This window comes from Falco biarmicus, chromosome 5 (genome assembly GCF_023638135.1).
Source record: "Falco biarmicus isolate bFalBia1 chromosome 5, bFalBia1.pri, whole genome shotgun sequence".
Lineage (NCBI taxonomy): Eukaryota > Metazoa > Chordata > Aves > Falconiformes > Falconidae > Falco > Falco biarmicus.
In genome coordinates this window covers 68326273-68342459 of record NC_079292.1, presented here as the reverse complement: position 1 = coordinate 68342459, position 16187 = coordinate 68326273, and the positions used below count along the sequence as shown (strand labels likewise).

The 16187-nt window shown below is 38.4% G+C and overlaps 1 protein-coding gene across 12 annotated transcripts in view; it reads right to left on the bottom strand.

The window, feature by feature from the left end:
• Positions 1-16187, bottom strand: part of ERC1 (ELKS/RAB6-interacting/CAST family member 1) — a 302175-nt gene that overhangs the window by 225459 nt on the left and 60529 nt on the right. For all 12 annotated transcript variants that reach the window (XM_056340446.1, XM_056340448.1, XM_056340450.1 and 9 more), the window contains exon 3: positions 9997-10413. In XM_056340446.1, the coding sequence (XP_056196421.1) occupies positions 9997-10413 (417 nt within the window). The remainder of the gene's footprint in view (positions 1-9996; positions 10414-16187) is intronic.

Sequence of the window (16187 nt, the reverse complement as noted above, 5' to 3'; positions counted from 1 at the left end):
CTCAAAAATACTAAGAAATCATACACATGTACATAAAAATGAAGGGATTTAATCAGAACCTCTTCTTCCTTCAGAACCTGGCCATATCATGCACTGTTATTCCTTCAGTTACTCCTGCCTCTGATTTTGCATAGGATTTGGTAGAAATGTGAACGTGCACTTTTATGCAATGATGTTCTTATAGCGGAGTAGGCTTAAAAATACAGCAACTTATCTCTCAGTAGCACAAGATAAGCACTTTCCAAAGCAAAGAAGGACATGCCTTCCATTTCCTGCAGAACCTACAAAATCAGGCAGCAGGTACCACACAGAAATAAGAAAAATATGATCTCTCATACATTCCTTTTTTAAAAATTTGACAAAAAATATGATGTGCAATTAAAAAACACAGCTGTAATTCTGACTTTTTTTAATCTTAACTGGCCTACTCATGTCTTTATACAATCAAATATGATGTTCTGTGCAGGATCCTTGCATCATTCAGTGGACTGGACAGTTTTAATTAAACAAGAAATAATTGGTTTTATTCTCCAACAGGTAGTCCAGGCCTAAGTGAATGTTACACATTTTGTACTTAAAGTTTAGATGGCTTTTCTGTCAACCTTTCACGTCTAAACCTTTGAAAAATTTTAGCAACCTAGTTTCAATTAATTACAATGAAACACAAATGTTATACCCAAAGGAAAATTTCACGAACACTGATCAGTTCATTATTAACTATCATTGTTAATTTTAGAAATTATTTTATAGATCTGTAAGATCAAATAGATCTATAATTGTGTAGAAGGACAAATCAGTACCTAACCTGATTTTCTTCTACTATGAAGTAACTGGTGGTGTGGGTAAATGGTGAGAAATGGGTGTTGCATGTCTTGACTTAATGCCTTCAACACAGCCTTCAAAACATCCCTGTAGCCAAATTGGTGATGTATAGACTGGAGAAGTAGTTAACAAGGTGGCTGGAAAATCAGCTGGATTGTCAGGCTCAAAGCCTGGTGATTAGCAGTATGAAGCCCAATGGGTAGCTGCTTACTATTGACAACCCTCAGGGGGTGATACTGTGGCCAATACTGTTCAGTGCCTTTATTAATAATCTAAACAATGGGATAGACAGCCTTTTCAGCAAGTTTGCAGATTATATGAAATCTGGATAAAACAAGAATTGGGAGTAAGCAGTGTGCCCTTGCTGTAAAAATAAAAACAAACCAAAAAACCAACAAAACCAAAACCAAGGCCAACTACATCCTGGGCTGTATTAGCAAAAGTACACAACCAGGAGATGGGAAGCAGTTATTTCTCTCTATGCAGCTCTTGCAAGACCACTGCTGGAGTACTGTGCCAAATTTTTGGCTCCCGCAGTACAATGAAGACATTGAAAAGCTGAAGAGAGTCCGACAGACAGCCACCAAGGTGGTTGGGACTGGAACACACGATGTAAGAGGAGAGGATGAGAGAACTGGGTTTGTTCAGCTGAAGAGAAAAGAAGGCTTGGGGGGAATCTCGAAGCTCTCTAGAATTATCTAACTGGAAGCCGTCAAGATGATGATGGAAACAAAAATATTTTCAGAAGCGCACAGGAGAAGGATATAGGCAACAGGCAAAAGTTGCAGCGCAGAAAATTCTGACTTGTTAATAAATAAAATATTTTACCAGATGAGCAACCAAACACTGGTTGCCCAGAGTGGTTGTGGAATCCCTGTGACTTGAAATTGCTGATTTGAGAAGGAAGTTGCATGAAATTACCTCTGGAAGAGCCCTTCAACCTGCATGACTCATTTATGAAAACATCATTACTAACTGGGACCAGAAGAGACTGGATAGTATTTTAATTGTTTAGTTCCAGGATTTTTATGAGTATTTTTCAGAAAGTGCTCAATACCAGTAATTTTAGCTACTATTTCTGCAACACAAAAAAAAACCAAACTGAAAAGAGAATGTGTAATAAGAGTCCTGTGTAATTTGTCTCATTACTATTAGAGTTTTGCTACTAAAAAGATACAGTTATTCAAATTTGGAACCAATAATCATGGTATTTTTTTTTCAGAAATTATTTCTGTATTTTTCCATTTGTCATTTCCAGCATTTGCAAACACAATCAACATATTTCCCTAAAAAATAAATTGATTGTATTAATAAAGAGCTTAACTTTGAAAGATGTACTGAAAATTGCACACACATCGATAATGGAGAGAGCCGGTTGCTTTGAAGCTCAGTTACCTTGGTAAAGAAACTGATCTCTCTGTTTTGCAATTTTATGAATACATTCAGACAGTGATTTCTAAATCTGATGAAAACCTCAGATATTAGGACACTTAAGTTTGTCAACAAAAGCCTCATCTAAAGTGAAAATTAAAACTCAGCTTCCAGTTCATCTCAGTATTCCAATCAGCAAGAAACAAAAGCAAAATCCCTCAAAACTTCAGCATTACAGTAAAAGCAAGATAAATATGAGACCAATTCCAATCATCCTATTACTTTCAAGTAGCAAGCCATTGTGTTGAAAACTGACTACAGAAGCGTGAATTCAAAAGCTAAAGAAAAGTCAATTAAATATTAAAATCTTAATCATGTAGAACTTTATTCACATATGTACTATTAGTTCCTCATTTTTCCTTTCTTCCCTCTTATTTAAAGTGAAAATGCATATTTTTTTCCACTTAAATTAGCTTCCAACTTGTTAATGGCATTTTCAATTATTTTTTCTCTTCCACTGCAAAGTTCCACACTTGCGGAAACAAAAGTCCACAAATTTCATTTCTACTGAAGAAAAAGTGCAGGATAATATTAACATCTCCAAGGAAAGTATACCTACGCTGTAATTTGTAACAAAGCAAATCATGTAATACATATTGACAAAGAAAATCATCTAATATAACAAAACCCCACCTAGAGGGGGATGGAGGTGCTAAAATGAACTAGTTAGGATTTTTCCCTTGTATGAATAAAAAGAAATAAAAAAATGTCTCTGAAGACAAAAAAGCTCATTCATATAGAAAAAAAAAATTCAAAGTAAGTTAAAAATACTAAATCTCTATAGTTTTTGCCCCCATGCGAAAAAAAGCATAAGAATAAACCCACTGAAATTTTTTTCAGTTTGATGAGATCATAACTACAATAAAGAAAAAACACCCTGACAGATGACTGCAGTTCTGCTTTTTCCCGTTTACTTACTTCCTATGACCTATTAAATGGCCATATAAAAATCAGAATTTTTTTATACTAGAATCAGGTGGTGTTGATGATTTCTTTGTAGTCTGGAAATACGTGGAACAAGTATGTTATTTTACACACTGATTTTTCAACTTGCTAAGAACTATCAAGCTACACACCTCTGAACTGCGGAAAGATTAAAATAATTTTATATATGTTTACATATTTTCAACTGTCATTCTTTTCATAAAGTCACATATAAGACATTCCAAACTACAATGGTACCAAAAAAAGCAAAATGTATAAAGAATAAATTATGCATACTCTCAAGTTGCACTAGCCCATTTTTTCAAATTTTGATCTACAAAAGCTCTATGTGTTTCAGAAGTACTCGTAGACCAAACAAGTGATTCTAAGAAAGACATAATGATTTAAAATACCTTGATTGAAATCACTTCTCCCTGCTATCCTCTTCTAAAAGGTTAAAAGAATGAAGCAGCAATAGAAAAAGCAGAAACTTAATTTAACTCATCAGAAAGATCTTCCCTCATATGACAGTAGTAAGACTTCCAGTTATTGAATGTGTCTACTCCAGCAAACAAAAAATTCTCTCTGCAAGCGTGTTTTATTTACGTTGCAAAGTCTTGGAACAGGAAAAAGAAAGTGTTCTTTGAGATAACTCTAATTGCTCCAATTAAAATTTCTAAACCCTTCTCTGAGCCTGGAGCAGAAAAGGGTAAGAACTTTAACAAATGCCTGGAAAAAGAACTTCTTTGCAAAACTTGTCACAGTTAATTAAAAACTGGTCAGATAAGGCAAACGGCCTTTCTCTTCATTTATTTCAGCAGTGCTTCAATGGTATCTTTAGATGGCACATCCATCCTTTCTCACTCATCTCTCAGCTCCTTGCTGCTGCTGTTTGGCCATCACATCAAGTTTGATAATCTAAAGCGAAGTCAAGTATACATATGTTATAGCCTAGTGCGCCTGCTCGCTGCTCTGACAGGCACCTGCCCTAAGTGGAGGCATAATGAAGATGCTCACAGAAATTTAGTGTTACTTCCTAGAATAAAGTGAGCACTGTTAAGAGTCAAATAGCTACAAACAGGGATCAGCTCTTGTAATATCAGCTCTTGTAATAAGGCCATGCTAGATAGCTGTAAGACAGTTCACAAACAGGACTTTGTGGGGTCGCCGTTTCAGCAAACACTGAAGATGAAAAGAAATGATAGCTTTTTCTGCCATAGCCTCTTTCCTTAAGTTCACTGTCAATGAGTGCCCTTATGAATGACCCATTTCAGTGACTGCTTTACATACAAAGCTACCCTTTATTTGTTAAGTGCCACATCCCTAACTCCTTAATTCACTTGTGCACTCAGTTGTATTAAAAATTGACCTTGTCTGAATGGGCCCGATTATTATTTAAAAAAAAAAAAATCAAAACTGTCATTTACTACCAAACACAGGTTTTGCGACACAAGTTACAAAGCTATCATTGGTTCCTTCGTTGTGCCACACCACTGTAACATGCAAACATTGAATCTAGAACTGACACCTGAAGAAACCTTCCAGATCAAAGAGCCTTCCCCCTGTTTCTGAATAAAAGGCTGTAGTCGGCCATCTGTCCCAGACCCGGGTTCACCGTTCAGGGAATAACTGTCCCGATTTTACCTATCAAATCAAATGGCTGTTTCATTCTTTATGATTAACTATGTTGACATTCTGTTACACTGATATTTCAATGAACACCTCACACCACCTTCAGTACCGGCTTAGCCTCGAAGTTTGAGATAATTGCTCCCTTTTCTCACGAGAATGCTACAGCTACAAGATCACAGTTTAACTTAGAGCTGGTTTTGACCTGCTGCCGAAGGTACTGACAACAGTTACAGCCGATCACAAACCACTTGCAGGACTTATGTAATCCTTCATTACAAATATGTGGTAAAACTGTTACAAAGGAAGAACAACTGGCACTGTGCATGACTTCTGCTGCATCTTTTCAGGAAAAGGCAATAGCTGGGGCCATGTATATTACCAGGACTCTCAATTTATGTTATACAAGGCAAGATGGGATTGATGGCTTCATAGGTGTATTCGGTAGATACCAGTAAGTACACTGGCCAATGAAAAGAAGGGAATACATTTGGGATCCTCCTTAGTTCTTATGATTTGAGACACCAAAGGATATCCCTACCTGAGCAAGAGAAAGCAGCGATATGCCAGTATATCTTGGAGACTACGATTAGTATATGCCATAGAGTGCTGTGAACAAAGGTGTATTTGGTTTGCAGAGTATGCATGTCCAGTAGCAACCCAGACATAAACAGGTCATCAGATTAACTACTGTTGTAAAGTCTGTGCTGATAGCACTTGTGAAGGAGTAAGAAAGTGGGACAACACTGCCAAAGTTGTTTGGCGAATATCTGACCATAACAGACGATGAGCAACTTCTTTTTGTTCCCCCTGGGTAGAGCCAATACAGAAAGCTTTGGTTTTATCCTTTCTTCTAGGCAGATGAGAAAGCTGGACTAAAATCTTTATCCAAAAACTTTCAAGAAGTTACCTCTTTACTGATTGTGATGCCAGAGGTGTATGATTTTAGTTTTCTTCAGATGTTTATTCCTGAAGACAGACAGTAATGAACAAACCAAAGAGAAAGGTTTAACCAAGTTTGTGTAATGATGTTGGACTGTCCTTATGAATCATAGTTTGTCCGTAGTACTCCAAGTGTCTAGAACACCAGATATGGACACATTCACATGATATTCTGCCATAAGTTGCACTGATATTTGGTCTAGTACTCTGTGTAGCTGAGAAAAATTTATTTCTATTCAGTGCATCTAGCATTTGGGGGGATGGGGGGGAGGGGAGCAGGGATGTTTTCAAGAAGAGCACAGCAAGCTTCGTTATCTTTAGAGCTATCTGCTGTCACTGCCATCACTGATAATTCTGCAACAGGTGAGTCTCGAACAATGAGGTGGCAGTTAATGTAACTTGGGAGCTATTCTGGAAGCTGTAGCCCAGCTGCTGGATTTTGTCAAGTATTTCTTGCTGGTATGATAATAATTTTGTTTCTGAAAGTGAAGTCTAGAATACCAACAATAATATGAATAATTTTCACTAAGACTTAAGAAGGGATAGTCAAAACAGCAGCTATCTTTTTATAAACTATGAAGCTTAAGCTTGTTTTCTAGGGTAGAGGAATGTATGCAGCCACACTTTCATCTGCTGAAGTTAGGGCATCCAGATCCATCCCTGTGTTCAGATGTTCAATTAGACATTTAATTTTTCATTATTTTGTATTAATGAGAGACTGTCCTCTGTATTAGTGAGTTGCCAAATGCATCCTGTGCTAGATATAGGACCTTTCCTACACACTTGTATGGAAAAATCGCTTGAGTTCCCCAGAATCCAGGATATTAGGGAAAAGCCCAAGAAAGTCAAATTGCTTATGGAGATACGTCTCAATATCTGCAGGAACATGGGTATGGGAGACTGAGACAGTGCTCTGGGAGATGTTCAAAGATATGCAATATCTTCTATATGAGGAATAATTAAGCAGCATTGGACTTTTCAGCCTGGAAGAAGAGAGAACACAGAAGAGATATGACAAATCTGAAATTGTGAGTAGCAATCACTCATTCTCTGTATTTTCCAGTGCAAGAAGCTGCCAATGAGGCTACTGGGAGACAGGTTCAAACTCAAAAGAAATGAGACTGGTTCTTCCTGCAACAGATAGTAGGCCTACAGAACCACTTACCAAATGATGCTACAGCTGCAAAAGTTTACAGGGGCTCAAGAAGACAATGACCATGTACCTGGATGGCAGATCCATGGAGGATACTAAACTGACAAGACACCAAAAAAAAATCAAGAAAACCCTCATCTGCAAATAGTTGGGAAGATGGGACAGCATTACAGAGAAGCATCATGCTTATCTTGTTCTTACCCTTACCTGGGTGTCTGCACATGGCCATTATGTGGCCACTAAGAGGATGAAATGGATCGCTGGCCTGAACCAGTCAGCTATTCCTTGGTTATGATCTTATCAGAACCGTAAGTCTGAGCTCTCTAATAATTTCTTTTCCTTAGGAAATCAGTGCAATCTTCAGTACAATCACAGTACTAGCAATAGTTGAAGAAATCAATGAATTCGTATTTAATTTTCAAACTGCTGGCCACTGCACCTTCACTGTCAGGCCAAGAAACCATCTGATGACCCTGAGTTTCAACATCATGCTTTGAATTACATGTAGGCTTCAAAATTGAAAAATGGAGGGATACCTTTTTGCTTCAAGATGCAGGTCTTTATTATTATTCCCAGTAAAGATTTTTACCAGATGTCTGACACACTTGTGAAGTCAGAAGCAGTACTAGTGGGTTCTGACATCTCAGGAAGTGCTTCAGCTAAAATGGTCAAAACTGCTATTTAGGTTTTTCTCAGCTTTTCCAGTGTGTTAGAACAGGAAGTACAAATGCTGGCCTCCCAAGCTCATGCAAATCCCTTTGAGATACTAATGCCCCCTCTAACAGCAGCATTTAAAAAAGAATTTAGCATGCCTTTCCAGATCCTGGGAATGCTAGATACAGAACCATGAAGATAGTTGATTGACTTCTTCAAGGCAGCTCAAAAAGTTCATAGTTTGTACCTGGGGTAGCAAAGGGCTAAAATAACCCAAAGCTATGGAAATACAGACAAAGATGTAATAGAAGATTAGCTGAGGAGGGTGATGCAGACACACCTAAAATGTCCTGCACAGAGACAACTTCCAATGTAGAACAGTGGTAACAACTCTGAACCAGATCCTGCAGAGCAGAGCAACTTGATGCTCAGGAAGTCAGATACAACCAGCCAGAGTTCAGCGACATCCCCTGATTTTCTCCAGCTTCCAGGAGCCCCAAGGATGAGACCTGAGTTTCATGCAGACAAGCCTGATTCAATTAGCTCAGTCTAGCTCAGAGCTCAACGTGGGCACTTACACAAGGGTACTTAACAAAACCCTTCCTGATGTGACCCAGTTCCGCAAGGAGATAATTTGGCAACTCTGCATGTGGCACCATGTTCCCAAGGCTACTAGACTGGACCCCACATCGTATCAATGGCGTGAGCTACCAGTTACAGCACGCCCAGCTTACCCTTCTCAATGGATTAGAGCTGTGTAAGCAGCAAGGAGTCATTAATTTTAAAATATTAGATAAACAGCATTTGCGCTTTCAAAGTCAGTAACTCATCTCTACCTTCCCCAGGGAACCCTTTACCATAAAGGCTAGGATTTAAATGATTGATGATTTCCACATATGTGTGAATGAAACAAGAATTTTTATCCCTCGACGTCTACTCATCTATAGCTGAAAAAAATGTAACTGCATTCCTAAAAAATTACACAGCTCCTGCCAGCTTTTCATTTATGTTGCTGGACTTAAAGCAGCAACAAATGGAAGCCATTTGGGGCTCTTCCTGAAATAGATACAAGAATTGGAACACAGTTATCATTGGTTGCTAAATAAAGGAAAAAGCATGGTGTAGAAACTCTGGAATCATACTATCTTCACTCCAGACACTCAAGAGATTACTGCTCTATAAAAATAAATCTGGCATAAATCTGGCTTAGAAATGCAATGGGCTCTAGCTTTCTTATATAAATGCTTGCAAGAGCACAAGTACAATGGGTCAGGCCACAGAAAATATATGAATAAGAGGTATTAAGTAGAATTTGCTCAAACACACCTCAAAACCCTCTGTGCCAGACCTTGCTTCCCTGGCTTCTTAGACAGAGGGCTTCAATTTTGTCTGTGTGCCAGGCTTTCAAAAAAAAAAGCTAAACCACAAAGTAGACATACAATGCCCCGAACAGGTCATTAGATTCACATATATGTGTTACACATACCTGTATAGTTATCAATTCATGCATTCAGACTAGATATAGATGTAAATTAATCTTTACAGAAAAACTTAGCATTCGTGAATACACATATATACATACACACCTGAGTACGTACACAACACATGCTGAATTACTAGCCTTTCAGAACTTAATAATAGAATACTTTGGGAGGTTGGTTGACAAGAGGAAAATACATTTAACAATATAAAGAAATGTAATGACACTGGCTACAAAACAACTCATTTATTGTCCTTTATTTTTCCAAGATGCTTATACGGTTGGACATTATGATCTTAAAGGTTTTTTCCAACCTAAATGATTCTGTGGTTATACGTAGCCTGGATTTTATTATGACTAGTTTAGGATGATTAATAGTGAAGAATGCCTGCCATTGTACTCCTCTACAATACAGATATACAATACAGGTGCAATACAGATATAACAATGTTTTTTCTTTTCTGTTTTCAGAGGTATGGTGGGAAGGGGTTACTATGTGTATAGCAATGTCCCCTTTAAGTTATCTTTTTTTTGGCTGTGCATCCAGGGCACCCAATAGTTTTATCAAATACCCTTCACAGCAAGAGGAGTGTTTCCATGGAAACCGTAGAGCAATCATCCATTACTCCTGCAAAGATTTCTCTCAGCTGTCTCCTAAATACAGGTAGCTACTTTCTCTCACACTAAAATAGAATGGAAGAATGAATTTTACAATCTGTGAAAATTCACCTCCAGAGCTTCATATGGAGACTACAGTGAAAGTGGGGCCTAAAGCATAAAACCCCAGAAAGCACACACAAGGAAGCCATAAAGAAGTTTTAAAACAGGGACAAATTATGTCAAGTTTGCAATGTAAAAGATAACTTTTAGAGAGGATGGAAGATTCTCTCCTTAAAGCTGTGAAATGGAGGAGACAGAGAAGAGCTTAAGATTGGAGATGAACCCAAACTTGGTCACTTACCTCTCTCAGCATGTTGTTTTCTTTTTCCTTCTGTTCAAGAAGGCTTTCCAAGTGGTGCACATGCATCTCTGCCTCAGCCAACCGTCTTGTTCGCTCATGATCTTCCTCGGTGGCTTTTGCTGACAGACCTTTACTCTGCAGCATCTCCAGCAGCTTTTTGATGGACTCATCACGTGCATTTAAGGTCTGTTTCTGTGTCTCAATACGCAGTTCCATCTCTTCTAAGGTTTTACGTAGCAGGAAGAGTTCCTTGGCCTGGCGTTCATGCTCTGCATGAAGTCGTTGGAAATTTTCCTCTGTGAGCTCTGCCACAAAGGGCTCACTGGTTCTAGTGCTGCTGTCCTGCTGGAACAGCTGGTTCAGGTCCCGCTGGATCCGAAGCTCATCTTGGAGAGCCTGGATAGTCATCTGCATATGCTAAAAGAATAAATAAATAAAATCAGAGGATTCCCTCCACTGGAGAAAAAGAGAATAGTATGACCCATGCCTGTCCTCCTGAACTACCATGAGGAAACCAGAACACCAATAGACCTACATTTTTGAAAGCAGAATTGAGGTGGAACTGGATTATACTACAGAAATTTCAAGTCCCTCATTTTATACCTGGTAGAAGTTGCTTAACACTAGAAACCTCTTACTTGGGTGACTCTTCCACTTCCACCAACTCGACTGAGCCACTATTTCAAACAGGAAAACATCAGTAGGCATTTGTCAGTAAGCTGAGAGCTTAAAGTATTTTTTTTCCAGATGTTTGTGTACCCCATAGAAGAATTCTGCATAAGTCCCAGACTAGAATTACTATCTTGGCAAAGCAGAGGGACACCTGATTATTAGTATTTACATATCGTCTAATAAAATGTCATCAGCCATGAAGACTCCCAAGGTCTTTAGCACTAACACTACATACAGCACAGATTTCCCAGCTGACTTACAGAAGACACTTCAGCATGTCAGAAAGAACTATAACTATAGACAGCTGAATATATGCTGATGGGGGAGAAGGGTCACATCATACAATTTTATGTATGAGGATTTTAGTACAGAACAGAAATTGCCACCTTACAAGGAGGAACTGATCAATCAAATGATCAGCAGTAATTTGTAGTTCTGCAGGACACTAAATCCTGTGAATACAGTGGGATAATATGGGAGAAGCAGTTTACCTAGAAAAAAGTCCTCCCTTCATATTTAGATACACACGTGTTTTCTTGTCAGCAAGACAGAATTATCAAGACAATAACCGACAAGTACTAACACACAACAAAGATCTGATTACCAAGGATGACATACACACCAAGTGATACTCCTATACTCCCTTAAGAGCGGCAGACGTACTTACAGTTTAGTCTGTGAACAAGTCAGACGGACTGATCACTGGGGTCTACCTTTACACATTACAAAAATGTGTTTGCAATACAGCTACTTCCAATATTCACTAGGATTAAAGTACTAGTCAGAATTAGTTATAATCTATGATCAAGCTTGACGCAAGACACACACTGTTCAGGTCTATAATATAAAGATGGTGCCAAATGAGTATGTTTGACATAAATCCAGGTACTTCATTTCTCTCAAATATTTGTGAAAAGATGAAATGTAAAAGGATTTGAATTTAAGTACTACTTCAAGAATATATTTATACAATTCGTATGTAAAATTCCATGGAAATACTAAAAAACTGCCTGGAAATGGTCTTGGGCAACCAGCTCTAGACAGCACTGCTTGAGCAGGGAGGTTGGACCAGCTGACCTCCAGGGGTCTATTCCAACCTCAACCATCCTGCAATTCTATGAAAAGACAATACACAGAAGACAGTATTTGCAGCACAATCATCTATCTTTAACCTCTTTTACAAATGCTAATGGTTAGTTTGGCTGTATAGAATGGTGCATAAAGGCAATCCAATCCCACTTTCTTTACAAAGTTCAGTACTTCACAGAGTACTTCCCCTCCTTCTGTGTTCTGGCCTAGCTTTTCAAAACCGAAGGTGCTGTTCTACCATCAGCTCACTTAAGTCCACACTGCCGCTAAAAGGAATAATTCAGCTCTCTGTCCTTCCTTAGGTGGCTGGTACTGACAGCTGGACCAAAATGTCACCTGGTTAAAAATTCAGCCCCATCCAAACCACACAAAACGTCTTTCCAGCCAGATCGTTGATCCAGTTGATGGGAGTGACTACACTGATGCTGATCCTGGTGCGAAGTAGGGGTGGGAACATGCAGTCAAAGAGCTGGTGGAGAAGAAAATGGAACCATCATTTATGGTATCAGCATAAACTGAAATAAATTTAAATTTGTAGCTTCATGGTCCATTTGAGATGCTGTTATTGTCTTTTCTTCTATTTAAATAACACAATAGTTGGCAGATACTAATTCTGCTAATCTAAAACTACACTTTAGGTTACAAAATATGTGATAACATAGCAAAGGTGTATTAGGTGAGGGAATAACTAATTACTCTGTTCTAAAAAGTACATTGTGTTTATATATTGGTGGATGCTCAGATTTATTTCCAAGTCAGCTTTTAGCAGTTTAAGAGAAGAAAAGAACTATCTCAAGGGAATCTATGGATTTTGAAAATGTTTTTAGAAATCACTTTTTCCCTTTTTTTTAATTAAAGATTCCAATTTTCATTTCTTGTCATTTCTCCAAACCACAGTCAAAGTGAGAATGTCAGACAAACTCCAAGCCTTAAAATTGCAGTGCTACCACAAACATTCCAGCATGCAGGCAGGCAATCAAAACTACCACATCTCTTCAATTAATGTATGTTGATCAAGCTGTAAGAGAAAACTGACTGCACTCATGAAAAGGGTTGCCTCATCTGTACCTATAGAACACCAATAAAATCAGAAGCACTACAAAAGCAGTAGTGTGAGAACATCCTTAAATTTCATTAAACTTACACAATAACCTCACTAGACACAACTTTACAATTCCACATGAGTTAATTCCATTTGTATTTGAGAAGCTCTACTTACCCACAGCCCAGCTGTGTGTTGTTCCTAGCTAATAAACAAATTCCTACATGCTTCCACCTGCCTCTCCACATACTGCCACTTCAGCACTTCCTTTCTCCCAGGCAAGAAAAGAGCTGCTTCTGAAGAACCACATCATCTACTACATGAAATTACTTCCTCTACTCAGTGTTGTCTCCAAATGAAACTTGGGTTATTTATAAACATCAGTGGACTAAATCACCACAACCTAATTCCTGTATTTTTACCATTTGGTCTGTTGTGAAATCTCATTTCAGTTTACATAGGCAAAAACTGTGTCTCAGACCCACAGAAATTATCTCCCCCAAAGCTGGAAAAGCCTCCATGCAACTTTTGGGTCTGTCCTGGTTTTGGCTGGAATAGAGTTAATTTTCTTCCTCATAGCTGGTACAGTGCTGTATTTTGGATTTAGGATGAGCATAATGTTGATAACACACTGATCTTGTAGTTGTTGCTAAGTGGTGTCTACACAGAGCCAAGGTCTTTTCAGCTCCTCACCCCACCCCACCAGCGAGCGGGCTGGGGGGGCACAAGGAGCTGGGAGGGGACACAGCCGGGACAGCTGACCCCAAGTGACCAAAGGGATATTCCACACCACACAACGTCATGCTCAGCATATAAAGATGGGGGAAAAGCTGACCAGGGGCCACTTCTCGGGACCAAGCTTGGCATCGGTTGGTGGGTGGTGAGCAACTGCATTGTGCATCACTTGTTCTGTACATTCTAATTCTTTTATCATTATCATTATTATTTTCTGTTCCTTTTCTGTCCTATTAAACTGTCTTTATCTCAACCCATTAATTTTACTTTTTTTTTTCACCAATTGTCTCCCCCATCCCATGGAGAGCAGGGGGAGTGAGCAAACGGCTGTGCAGTGTTTAGGTACCTGCTGGGTTAAACCACAACAGTGTCAAAGAACCAAAATCTATCATACAATTCAGAAATGTGGTGTGAAAAAAAGAAATTAATCCCAGTGACAAACAGTATTTATTGATACCCAACAGCCTTAAGTAAGGACAAGAGAGTTTGGAACACCCAAATGAGTGGTCAGCAAGTGTCTTGAATTCAGTTTCCCAGGAAAAATGAAGAGGTGGGGGGAGAGGAAGGGTTAGCACCAAGCTTATGAATTACTATCACTGTTCTCTGAACTCCTCAGCTGAGAACAAACTTCATTATGTACAAAGTAACTGGAAAATTCACCATAGAAAATTATTCTATGCTTTTGACACCCACTCCTTTCCAACATGCAAGACGTATGCAAAATGGGTTCTTTTCTCTGATTTCCAAAATTTTGTTATGATGTTCAGAATAATGGAACAAAACTCTTTATTAGTTGGCATCATAAATAAACTACTTTTTCAGTTAACATAGCTCGTCTTCTATATAATTTCAAAGAAAATATCCTTTTTCCTCTGAAGGAGCAGGCAAGTCTTACTAGCTTCTCAACCATTTCTTAGACTTCACTTTTAAATCAGTGACTATCCCAGAAAGGCAAAATATTTTCCAAGTTCATGCAATACTAGCCACTGATGCTTAATCCTACTCTAGGACCTGACTAGAGACCTCGATCAAACTTGAAAAATATTGTTGAAACTTCTTATCTAGAAATAAACAAGTAAAAATACTTTGTAATACCACTGAGCTTCGTTAGACCATACTCTGCTGAGTAAGTACCAATCATGCTTTTCTTAAATAGTTTAATAAAGGTAACATTATTAAAGTCAAAGCAATTATGTTGAACCTGTACATTGCTTGAAGCTTATTGCTCTTATTTCAGACCTTAAGGATTCTGTTTTTTCAAGTAATGAAAATAGGTCTTCAAGCAAATTATAACTACACCTGCAAATCACAAAGCTACTTTTGTGAGTACAGTTCTGTAGGGCTGGTTATGCCCAATGTACTTTTCTTTTGACAGATCTAAGCCCCTTCAGGCCCACCTCAAATGTAAATCCTACAAGGGCAATGTGCAAACAACCTCTTACTGGGTGTTCCTCTGCTTGTATTACTTACATGGGGCAACTTAAAAGTTTGTTAACCAGGTTCTACAGAGAGACAGAGTTTACCTTTCATCCAGCAACACAAAATTTACATCTGTAAGTAGCAGAACATGATTCAGTCTTTGCCTCCACCTAACAGGATTCAAATCCACATTTCCCACACCTGGGAAGATTAGTTAGATAAGTTTCCAACCTACAGTATGACTGCAGCCAATGATAATAGAAGTTCTTTATGTTTGGTTCACAAAGCAGTCCTGCTGTTGCAGTCTCAGGATAAGGCAATGTACCCATTGCTAAACTGGCGAGTTTGAGAACCTTGCTGCAGGCAGCTATTTTCATCTCTCCCTGTTGAAGCTTTTCCATTTTGCATGAAATATTTAAAGATGCAGTAGGCCTGACAGAAAACACTAAAAAGAACACAGCTTCTTATTCTAATTAGTAGAACGCATAAGAACAGAAAGACCTGAATAGCAATACCTCCAATTAACTTAAATGTTTATCATCCTGCCATTCTAAAGGTAGTGGGGGATGTGCATTTTAACATACTCAGAGAGAGAAAGGAATTTGATACTCTACAGCCAAGACCTGTATTCTAACCCTAGACCTTAGATCAAAAGGAGGCAGCCATTGCTGCTAGCATGATTTTGAAAGAAAGGATTAAACTGTGACATGCTTTTTAAAGAAAGGATTTCCACACTCATCTTTGCAAAACAGAGTTTGACCTAGCAAGCCATGATGTTTAAGATTCCAATATGCATGTGTCTGTCTGGTTTTGGTTGCCTGATTTAGGCTATTCACACTGCAGATACTGTCTTTGTAACTACCGTAATCAGGTACATAATTAATCCCATACTTTATTCAAGAAGTCTAAATGCCTAAATTAGAACTGTGAGTTCTGCAATACAGGCAAGGCACCTAGGCACTCAACACATATGTGGTTAACTTCTCCTTAATCTCCTGGATTTAAATTCTAAGTAGGTTAATCATAGAAATTAAATTAATTTTTGGAATATCAAGACAAAATTTGGTATGTTCAAGAGATGCCTGTTAACAATCAACAAAAAGGAAGAGAAGAACCTACTCTCTCCCAGCAACAAGGGAAAACATAAAATGCAATTATGCGATACTGTGTCACAGAAAGGTGTCACAATGACGTGGGAAGCATCGTTACATTCTTCAAAACTCAACAACTTAAA